Raw genomic sequence first — 12,139 nt, forward strand, 5'->3', positions numbered from 1 at the left:
AACTGAAGGACTGGGGTGGTGTGGATTACTTGTGGATTACTGTGATGTTTTTATCAGCTGTTTGGACTCTCATTCTGACGGCACCCATTCACTGCAGAGGATCCACTGGTGAGCAAGTGATGTAATGCTACATTTCTCTAAATCTGGTAAAGAAACAAACTCATCTACATCTTGCACAGCCTGAGAGTTTGCAAAATTTCATTTTTGATAGTCAAACTATTCCCCCGAGTATTAAAAACAGTTAACAAGTGCCAAAACTCTCTAAAACCAGCAAATCAGACTCAATTGTTGGCCAGGTAAGAACAGCAGGCTCTCTCATTTGAAGTCTGTGTTATCCAGGTGTTCCCGCTCTCCCTCTCTTCAGCGGACGTCCCAGTGACAGATTCAGTCCTCAGTGCCTCTCCAAACACACTCTAATACGAGTCTCGCTCCCTTTGAAGTGCCCTCGGTCCATTCCCTGCAGGTCACTGAGGATTTCAGAAGCAGTTGTGCAGATCGGTGAAGGAGCATGCAGCTGGTTGAGGGCTGTCAGGACCGTTTTAGGGAGGAAACGCTTTACATTTGGCACTTGTTCAAAAATGCATGCGAAGGCGGACTGAAATATTCAGAGAATGAGTGTTGTGTATGGTTTGATGGGATGTTGTTTGGGTTTAGTATGACTCTTCGGACAGCAAGGCCGTTTAGAAGTTAACTACATCCGAGCAGTTCACTACAGAATTGCTAATCTGCTTAAATTATTAAACAAAGTTGTTCTTACAGAAGAAACGTGTGATTTCTATATGACTAGTGGCAACTGATGAATCACAGTCTTCTGGTTTTGCTCCAGGCAAAAAGGATAAACCAAAAGATTGCATGTGACAAAAAAGCTAGAGATGATGTGAATCAACCGTTTAAACTAGAGTTCATCCACATGCACATTGTCTGTACAGCTCTCAGAAATCTTGTGCTGAAATATGCACGTTTCGAGTTCATAGCGGCACCAAACTGAATTTCCAAATGTATGCGTTATGTATTATATGACAACTTATTTCTTGTGATCTCCACGTAATGGAAAAGTACAAGTTTCTGGCTAATAGGGGAGCATTATAGATTTTTTTTTTTTTTTTGGTGCCGCTAGTAGTGAAGACCATACAAACTTTTTATTTTATTTTATTTATTTTTTATAAAAACTATTTTATTAATAATCATATTAACGGAAGCAACTATTATATTGAGTAAAAATGTATATAGTATTACTTAAAAATGTATTATTATATATTATTGTATTGGATTATAATATTATCTTGATATATAGATTTACAAATGTTATTAACAAATAACTTTAAATGTAATATTCTATCGAGTAAACATAAAAAAATTATATTAAAATAAGCAGATATTGTATTGTGTAAAAATATCATAACAGAGTAGTGTGTATATATGTATATATGTAAATGTGTATGTATATATATATATATATATATATATATATATATATATATATATATATATGTGTATATGTGTGTGTGTATATGTATGTATATATATATATATATTCGTGTCACATAATATATATATAATACAACCATTAATACAATTATTAGTGTAATATTTTTACATTTATTATATGCAACATATACATATTAATATATGTAAAGAATATTATATTCATAAATAACAATAATGATCAAGTCAATAAGTACAATTTCATAATATAATATATTACATAATATACTTTTATGTTATAATAATGTACATTTATACAAATAAATGTGTTATATTAATGCGAGAAAATATAATTATATATATACATATATTTATAAAAATGCACAAGTAACAAGTATTATTGTTTTAAGGAAAAGAATGTAACCTGATATAATAAAGAGTGATCTAAAACATGTATTTAGAGTATGTCCCTGTGTTTCAGTGTCTCCCGCAGGTGTTTGCCGGCATGTCTGACGGTCTCGTGGTGGTTTATTCCCTGGTGGATGACATCCCTGTAGAAGGTGAGACTTACATCTGCTCGCACACCATTAACAAGCATCTTCTGAACATGGAGGACTCGGACCCTCGGCAGCGACCGTACCCCGTGCGCAGCATCGTCCCGGTGTGCTCCGGATCAGAGGTGTGGTACACCAACGGCCCCGGCGTGCTGGTCATCGACAGCCTGTCGCTTCAGCCCGTCCGCCGCCTCGAGCCATATCTGCCTCCGTCCCGCCTGGTGTCCATGGTCTCGTCCGCCAGCTGCTGGGGCGAGGAGGCCGTCTGGTGTCTGGACGATCACACCAGCACACTTCTGATGTATCACGCCGCCAGCTACCAGATCTGCGCTACATACAGCTGCAGCGACGCTAACCCGCTGCGGGACGTTTTCCCCGTCCAGAGGCCGGCTGGGGCTATGACCCCTGTGACCCCTGATCCTGACATAGAGGAAGAGTCTCTTCCGGCCGCCCTGGAGCCGGTGAAGGTGACGGTCACACACAGCGAGGACGCAGGGACGCAGATCTTGTGCCAGCAGGACTCGCTGGATTACTGCTCCATGACGTCCTCGGGCTTCAGCTCGGAGCAGCTGGATCAGATCGGCCATTTCCCTCACGTGGAGCGCTCCAGTTCGGGAGCCCTGAGCTCTCTGACCAGCTCCAGCAGCATGCCTTTATCCACAGACTTCGAGGAGATGGACAAACCGCCGGACGAGCCGGTTTCACCTGAATCATATCCTTCTGGGAGCGCAACAGATCCAGAACTAGCGGCTCAAAGCCAGACACCAGAGCAGCTGAAGGCCTTGAGCATCATTTCTGTCAACAACACCATCTGGGTGCCCAGGTATGACTCGCACTTCACAAGACCTCTCAGTATTTGCATTAGAAAAAAACATGATTATTACATTTTGAAATACTTGTTTTTTATTTAGATTCTTTTTGATGCCATGCCAAAATCATGTAAGAAAAATAAATAAATAATGTTTGTATTTTTATTCGTAAAACATGCATTGAATTAATCAAAAGTGACTGAAAAGACACAAAGCAGTCTTAAGTCTCTGGGGTATATTTGTAGCAATAGCCAAAAAATACATTTTATGGGTGAAAATTATCGATTTTTCTTCTATGCCAAAAATCATTAGTATATTAAATTTCCTACCGTAAATATATCCAAACTGGTTGTCAAAATATTGTCTGATCCTAACAAACCATATATCAACTTTGAAATGAGATGTATAAATCTCATTTTCGAAAAATTTACCCTTATGACTGGTTTTGTTCTCCGTGGTCACATTTATGATGTTATAGAATATTTATTTTCCAGTAAATGGCTTTCGATCATTCAAAAGTTTGGGGTTGATATGATTTTTTTTTTTGTACGTTTTCAAAATGTTATTTAGAGATCGGCCGATAATTGATTTTACCGATATTTTCCCCAATATTAATCCGATGTTATGGCACTTTACTTTCTTTTTGGTAAATTTAATGAATCCTTTAATGAAAGTATAAATTTCTTGACATAACACACACAGTTTCTGCCAATCTCATGTTAATCTTGAGTAGTGGTCGACCGATATATCGGCAAGACCGATAAGTTTTTCTCCTTGGCCATTGTGTTCAAGGCAGGACTTTTATTTTGACGGCGCGTCAGATACAGTTTTGCTCTTCTCTCTGAAAACAAATAGTAAATATTTGTAATTCAGAGCGGTATGAAATCAACATTAACCATTTGTTTTCTGCACATTACTGCTCTTCTTACAGTAAAATGTAATATATCTTTTAGACCTCGTACTCTTTTCTTGTTTACAAAGACGCTTAATTTGGAAATCCCTCACAATACAGTAGTAAAGTTGGTTGAAGGTTCAGTTTCATGAAAACTGTAAAACTTTAGTGTAGAAGAGGCATTGTAGACAGATTAAAACCCAGCCTAACCTGGTTTTCAGAGGTTGGATATGCTCTTCATGCAACAGTCATCGCTGGTTTTGTAGCAGTGCTTGTGTTAACAGTCCTTTCCTCTCAATAGCAGTTTCTCAGCTGACACAGGCTGCTCTGAACCTAGTTTGGGTCCAAAACTGCGTGATTGGAGTTGTTTGTGTAGAATTAGACTCGGACTATGATAAATGTTTTTCCAGGAGCGACAAAGGGACGTGTCCTGCATCAATTAAACATTTGGTTAAAGAGAGTAGGATCAAGGGCAGAATGGCTATGTTTTATTCATGAATATAAATGCATTATAATGTCAGTTTCGGGCGTCTGACTTTATTCTCTGTAACCCAGACACCGCAGAGCAATCAGGTCACACAGGTGCCTCATGTTGAGCTCAAGGGAAAGGACATGATTTATAAAAGGAGCTTCCTGCTGCTTAAACTAGGTTAGATGTCTTTCATGAGCGCGAGAGTATCAGTGTGAAATGTGTTCATCCAAACAATAAGAGACCGTATTGTTCAGCGTTTATTTTATTATGTATAGCGTGGTTTGGGTTAATGCAGACAAAAATTATTCATGCAGTCCTGACTTAAATGGATTAAGTAGATGTTCGTTTGGGAAATTAAAGTAGATTGAGTGCAATAAAATGATCAAGAATACAATCATTGGTCAGAGACATCTGGGAGCCCTGATTAAAAACTGCTTGGAAGTTTTTGTTCTTGTAATGAACTTTTAGTGGCTTTAAATACATTCACTGTCTGTTCACCGCCACACTCAAGTGAAGCAAACAGCTACTTATTCCTTATCAGTTCATCCTAGTTTTCTCAAATCGTTTTGTTTTGTTGCATCCTGTAACTCCTCCAGGACGAAGGAGAAGATGCAGAGACGTATATCAGAGCATCGGTTTAATTTAGACACTCTTGATAAATCTCTATGAAGCAGCATGCACTGTTACTGTCTGAAATATTCACTTTTTTAATTTCACTTTTGTGACTTGCTACACATAGCATCATTTTAAATAGTTTATTTTAAATTGTAATGTTATGTTATCGATAAATTTGACTAGCTTAATATAGATTTTTGTGTATTAGTTAAATTTAAATATAAAGTTTATCTTAATCTTTAACATTAATTTTAAAATGCGTGTCTGTGTGTGTGTGTGTGTGTGTGTGTATATATATATATATATGTATGTATGTATGTATATATATGTATGTATGTATGTATATATATGTATGTATGTATATATATATATGTATGTATGTATGTATATATATATATATATATATATATATATATATATATATATATATATTTATTATTATTATTATTATTATTATTTTCAAATAAGTTGTTTAATTGTTAACCTTGCTTTTTAACTATTGTGTTAAAAAATGTGATAACATGTTTTTAAATGTATGGTTCATTTATTAAAATTATTAATATTATATTGTTTACAAAAAAAACCTAACTATACATTTTTATTTATTTTTAAAATAAGGTTATTATTAACATTATTAAAAGGTAAATAGTCATTATCTTTAAATAATTTGTTTTATTTAAATTGTTCACGCAGATTTTTAATTTTGTGTCGAACAAAAAAAAAAAATCAGTTATATATAATATTGTAATCTATTTTTAATTTTGTCTCACTTTTAATATTATATTGTCAACAAGAATTTGCCTTATATTAAATTATTTCATTTTAAATATAAGGTTTATATGATTTTAATTAATTACCATTACTTTTAAACTAGCTAGATATAAAATCATATTATTTTTTATATTGGTAAATGGTTTATTTAAATTATAATGTTTACTTGTTATATTGTGTTGGCTGACTAGCTATGTACAATGTTTAGTATATTTTTAAAATATGGTTCATAAAAATATTTTTTCTGTTATACTGTTGACAAAACTTGACTAGCTTAATATTAATATTTAATAAAATAATTAAAAACTTCTACTTCCATTTTTAACCTTTAACTTTTAAAGCAGCTGTATATGAATTAGTGTTTTATTTATTTGTACGTGACTCTGTCTGATTGTGAAGTGTGAATGACGGCGTGTGTCTCTCTCTGTGTCAGGCGTGGAGGAGACATCCTGGTGATCGAGGTGCAGGAGCAGGCCGGTTCGTTCAAGGGTCGTGTGATCGCCGTGTTGACGGTGCCTGGAGTGTCCGAGTACGGGTACGTGTGTCACAAACATGCACATTAATAACCACACCGTGTCCAAACACACCAGAGCTGTCAAACCCAGTTCCTGAAGCCAGCAGCTCTGCAGAGTTTAGATCCAACCCTGCTTCAACACACAGACCCATCTAGTTCCCAAATGAGCCTGAAGGACCTGATGAGCTGGATCAGGTGTGTTTAATTAGGTTTAGAGCTAAACTCTGCAGGGCTGTGTCCCTCCAGGAGCTGAGTTTGACAGCCCTGACGTACACGACTCCACACTGTTCGTGACACCGGTCGCCTGGAGCAAACCAAAAATCAGCGATGCCGTAAACAAGCCCGGACAGATTCAAATCTGCATCGATTACTGAGAAAGAAACTCTCAAAGCACTGTTTCTGCTAGATATTTAAAAACATTTAAAGCTGCATGCATTCACAGCCAAATACAGTAGATGAATGGGATCATCTCAAATCTAAAATCATTAGTTTGAAAAGAGAGATTAGCAGTTGTAGGTCAGTTCTTCATAAACCTGGTATATTTCTCACACACACACACACACAGCAGCCCATCAGCTTTAAGTGAACACACAGTAAAGTGTGCTTGCACCTCATATAGACTGCTGACAAGACCTTTGTACGAACACACACCCTAAAGATCTCATCTGGGTCGAATTAATCGCACTGATTCTTCAGGACACACAGATTTCTTTATATTATATTTATATTATACTTAATATTTTAAGGTTTAAAGTTTATTATTATAAAACCAATCTTTAAATAATTATATGTACATAATATTGTTATTTACTTTTAAATGTTACATTTATTTTATTTTGTAAACATTGATTTTAAACTACCTTATTTATATACACACACACACACACACACACACACACATATATATATATAATGTATCAGTTAATTTTAATCTTCTGTTATTGTATAGAACAGAAATGTCACCAGCTACACATAATCATTTATTTATTTGTTTGTTAAAGGAAATGTTTATTATTACATTACTTTTTTACTAGCTTATTTATTTATATTTAGATAAATAATATATTATTTATTTCATTTATATTTCGGTTGTATTTATTTTAATTTAAATCATTTGTTAAATATTTTATTTATTTTAACACTTTAATTACAAATTTTATTAAACAAAAGTTTAATGACCTGCAATACATGAAATTCTTTTCTTTTCTTCTTCCATTTTCAAGTATGTTTTATTTCAACCCTGCAGGTGAAACATGTCTTAAAACTATAGTGATAGCCGTGAGGAGCATGTGTGCATGTGTCAGGTTTATAACACAGATCTGCACCTGTGCATCTCCTCTGAAGCCTTCCTCACCTTCTCTCGGTGCGATTAGAGAATCGATACGTCCTTCATCATGGCGCTGTCTGATCACTTTCCAGACCACAAGCTGAAGGACAGAGCAGTGAGAAAACAAGGAAGTCATCAATTACAGTATCAGGAAGCATCCAGAACGATAGAAATAAATAATTCAGTTAGTATCAATAAACACCCTGTAGCTTTTTTAGAGAAAGTGCGAATGGCTTGCAGCTTTATTAGAATGTGTTTGAATGTTTTCAGAAGTTAGCGGTGCTATGAAGTGTTGATCATAAACTAGTCTCTGTCCCCGTCAGCTCTCAGCGTAAACACATTCATCACACAGTCGAGGCTTTCAGGCCTGCTTCTGCGTCTCCGCCGCGCGGGTTATTTTCAGCGCAAGCTCTCGCTCACTCTTCCTCTCGTCCGTCTCTCAGGACTCTGGCGGAGGCGGCGCTCGTCGCAAAGGACACCGTTGTGTGCGGCTTCCGTAAAGAAAACATGGCCTGGTGCCTGGCTGTCTGGAGGAGCTGGGGAGGACGCGATCTCGAGCTCTTCTACCAGGGATACGAGGAGCTCGGCCGCTTGGAGAGCAGTCTGAGGAAACGGAGGTAGCTGTGTAAACGTATGTGTGTGTGTGTGACGGAGAATCGACGTTCTGTGCAGCGCACACAGATACAGGTTGAACTGGAGGGAATACACACACACACACACACACACACATGGACTGTTGCTATAAGCAATATAATCCTGCAGGACTTGGCCACATACACATTTCATATATATGCACATAAATAAACACAAACGATTGAATGCCACACGCGATGGATGCATGAACATATTTATTCAGCCCTGGGCATTTGGACGTTTGCTGATATATGAGTACAATTACATTCATGGACCAAGACTGCATCAGAATTCAACGAAACTAATGTTTTTTTTGCATTTATGGGTTTGTGTGTTTAAATGCCAAGAAGAGAGATTTATGAGGTGTGATGCTGGTTACCTGACTTTATCCACTTTGTCTCAAGTTAATCTGCAAACTAGATGTGCCTTTGGATGAAGGATTTTGATTTAGAAATGAAACACAATGAGACGAGGACCAATGAAACGGCAGGCCTTGTGAAGCCCCGCCCACTTAATGAGATCACAACGGAGTGGAAATGTTCCCGTCAGCATTAGTATTTTTCCCATTCATTATTTCCCATAGGGATTAAAAAAATAAAAAATTTAAGAAAAAAAAAAATTACATTCTGTCGATGCCTGAGAATGCGATATAGTTCTGTGCGGTCAACAAATCGCAAAGACTGCGTTGTAATCATACAAATAGGTCATTTAATGTAAAATATCACAAACATCTGCAGGTTTCCACCAAAATAAAAGCTCTGTGGTTCTAAAACATAAGTTTTTTTTGCTGCTGTTTTTGTTGTTATTAACTACAATTATTATTTTACAGTACAGTGGTATTATAATGATATTTCTTTATTGATTTGTTTAAATTATTACATAATACATAAAAATATTCCCCAATTCCTGGTCTGTTTTTTTAATAAAATACTAGTGCACATTCAGTAACCTTTCCAGGAAAATATATTTATGGCTGGTAAAATTCTCATGTCACTGGCCATTGCAGGTGCACCAAAAAGTTTATTAAAACATATAAATAAGCAATATTTTGAATATATGGATATGAAAGTGTTTTATTGCAAATGTGCTTGATGCCATTCTCTGCTGAATCATGGGTAATGTAGTTTTTCACCAGGAAGTCCACTGTTAAAACACGATCTTTTAAAGATACGTTGGAATAGTTCTTCAACAAAAGCATGTTCCATTGATTAACAACCTTGACGTTTATAGTAGGTCTGTTGTTAATGGTTTATAAGTTCATCATTAAAAACCAGTTCCCTATGGAGAAAATGAATGGGATGTTTACTACAGCACTATAGAGCACGGGTTGATGATTGTTGTGACTCAAAGCGGTTCTGTACAGAGGGGAATAAGAGCATACTGAATACTTCTAGCCTTGGTAAGCTATATTTGTCACTTTCAGTATGTGGCATCTGTCAGTCTTTAAAAAAATATGATTGTTTTACAGTTTCAATCCATTTTTTGTTTAAAATCTGTTAACATTTGGCTGTCTGATCATATAATGATTCATCACACAAAAATCACACTGGAAATGAAAGGTTAAGTCGAACGCATTGCATTGTGGGAGGGATTCAGCGTTCCACACAATGTTATTCTGCTCATTTTAGGAAATGCAGAAGGTTGTATTGTGTCTAGTTCGCATCCTAAATAGTGCAGAACTAGTATGCTGCTCTGAACCCAGCCGGAGTGATGGGAATCTCTGATTTGTAAGGAATCCAGAAGGGATTGATCTGATTGTTCAGTGTTTAGAGAACACCAGCATGCCGACTCTTTGCTGTTGTAAATAATATCCAAGCGTTTCTTCTCTATTGGATGAATGTTATTTATTATAAACTGTTTAAATCTCATGCTGCATGTGTACAAAGTTGTTATTGAACTGTAAATATGCTGAACAGAACATGATAAATAGATCAACTGCTTTTTTTATTAAAGAGACTGTGTGCAACCGAAAAGTCTGGATTGTGAGATATGTCACAATTGCCTTTTTTCATGATATTCCACGGTCGAAAACAAACAACCAAAAAAAATAAAAATAAAAAAGAACTGCGAGATCTAAACTCTGAATTCCAAGACAAAAATAAGTCAGAATTTTGAGATGAAGGTGAAAAAGAATTGCGAGATGTTAACTTTGAATTACAAGAAAAAAAAGTTACCTTTTTTTGTATTTTGTAACTTTTTGAGTCTGACTGATTAATGAGGGCCTGTTTTCGTTATCGCAGTGCAACATCTTTGCATTATAATCTCTAGAAGAACCATTAATTGTTCCCCAAAGAACTTTTCAGGGAACAGTATGAAGAACATTTTAAAAGTCCTTTTAAAAAAACCTTTTGCGGAATGCACAGATTCCACGGATGTTAAAGGTACTTCATGGAGTCAGATGCTAATAAAGAAGCTTGTTTTAAGAGACTAAAGTCATGCATAATTATAATATCTGAGCTATAACTTTCAAATGACATTTAGATGTTTTCAAAGGCGATACAGTGTTTGAATGTGCCAAGGCATGCAGTGCTACCTGAGATTTGAGGTTACAGTTGCTTTTGCCTGCTGGCATTGCATAACAACATAAACTTCTCTGGAAATGACTCATGTGGTAAAAGCCCTGAGCTCTTTACAAGCAACAGTTGCTTTGCCCATTCTCATTGTGGCATGCATTGTTGGCAGTATACATGTGCATGTGTTGTTATTCACGTGAGATTAGAGGGGTAAAGGAAGCACACACACAAACGCTGGAGTTTTCACCAGTCATGTATGTACACTCACATTAAGGATTATTAGGAACACCATACTAATACTGTGTTTGACCCCCTTTCATCTTCAGAACTGCCTTAATTCTACGTGGCATTGATTCAACAAGGTGCTGAAAGCATTCTTTAGTAATGTTGGCCCATATTGATAGGACAGCATCTTGCAGTTGATGGAGATTTGTGGGATGCACATCCAGGGCACGAAGCTCCCATTCCACCACATCCCAAAGATGCTCTATTGGGTTGAGATCTGGTGACTGTGGGGGCCATTTTGGTACAGTGAACTCATTGTCATGTCCAAGAAACCAATCTGAAATGATTCGAGCTTTGTGACATGGTGCATTATCCTGCTGGAAGTAGCCATCAGAGGATGGGTACATGGTGGTCATAAAGGGATGGACATGGTCAGAAACAATGCTCAGGAAGGCCGTGGCATTTAAACAATGCCCAATTGGCACTAAGGGGCCTAAAGTGTGCCAAGAAAACATCCCCCACACCATTACACCACCACAACCAGTGGTAACAAGGCATGATGGATCGATGTTCTCATGCTGTTTGCGCCAAATTCTGACTCTACCATCTGAATGTCTCAACAGAAATCATCAGAGACTCATCAGACCAGGCAACATTTTTCCAGTCTTCAACTGTCCAATTTTGGTGAGCTTGTGCAAAGCGTAGCCTCTTTTTCCTATTTGTAGTGGAGATGAGTGGTACACGGTGGGGTCTTCTGCTGTTGTAGCCCATCCGCCTCAAGGTTGTGTGTGTTGTGGCTTCACAAATGCTTTGCTGCATACCTCGGTTGTAACAAGTCGTTATTTCAGTCAAAGTTGCTCTTCTATCAGCTTGAATCAGTCGGCCCATTCTCCTCTGACCTCTAGCATCAACAAGGCATTTTCTCCCACAGGACTGCCACATACTGGATGTTTTTCCCTTTTCACACCATTCTTTATAAACCCTAGAAATGGTTGTGCGTGAAAATCCCAGTAACTGAGCAGATTGTGAAATACTCAGACCGTATCATTCTAATATGCTGATTTGCTGCTCAAGAAACATCTATTATAACCAATGTTGAAAACAGTTGTGCTGCCTGATATTTTTGAAAGAAGTTTTTTTTTTTTTCTGAAGAATGGAAAGTTCAAAAGAAAGCGATGTGTTGCAATCTTTCACAATACAAACAATGGCATCACTGATGTCAAACCTGTCGTAACTCGAGGCCGCAGCTTTTCAATGTGTTTTACGGTGGAAAGGATGATTAACAGTGAATAAGTTCATTCTGTTCCTCAAAAAAAAAGAAAAAAGCTAACATCAAATAGCTTATGAAATCATTATGAAATATAGCGCAAGAGTCATATGAACATGATG

At 36.8% G+C, this 12,139-nt stretch overlaps 1 protein-coding gene across 4 annotated transcripts in view; it reads left to right on the forward strand.

Moving 5' to 3' along the window:
* LOC113051913 (leucine-rich repeat serine/threonine-protein kinase 1-like) overlaps positions 1–9,985 on the forward strand; it is a 79,929-nt gene extending 69,944 nt beyond the window's left edge. For 3 of the 4 annotated variants that reach the window (XM_026216090.1, XM_026216092.1, XM_026216091.1), the window contains 3 exons: positions 1,907–2,802; positions 5,972–6,073; positions 7,823–9,985. In XM_026216090.1, the coding sequence (XP_026071875.1) occupies positions 1,907–2,802; positions 5,972–6,073; positions 7,823–8,000 (1,176 nt within the window). In that variant the 3' untranslated portion in view covers positions 8,001–9,985. Of the gene's footprint in view, positions 1–339; positions 1,126–1,906; positions 2,803–5,971; positions 6,074–7,822 lie in introns of those variants that run through there. The other variant, XM_026216093.1, reaches the window with a different exon arrangement.
* Positions 9,986–12,139: the final 2,154 nt, after the last annotated feature.

Source organism: Carassius auratus, chromosome 32, assembly GCF_003368295.1.
Source record: "Carassius auratus strain Wakin chromosome 32, ASM336829v1, whole genome shotgun sequence".
NCBI lineage: Eukaryota > Metazoa > Chordata > Actinopteri > Cypriniformes > Cyprinidae > Carassius > Carassius auratus.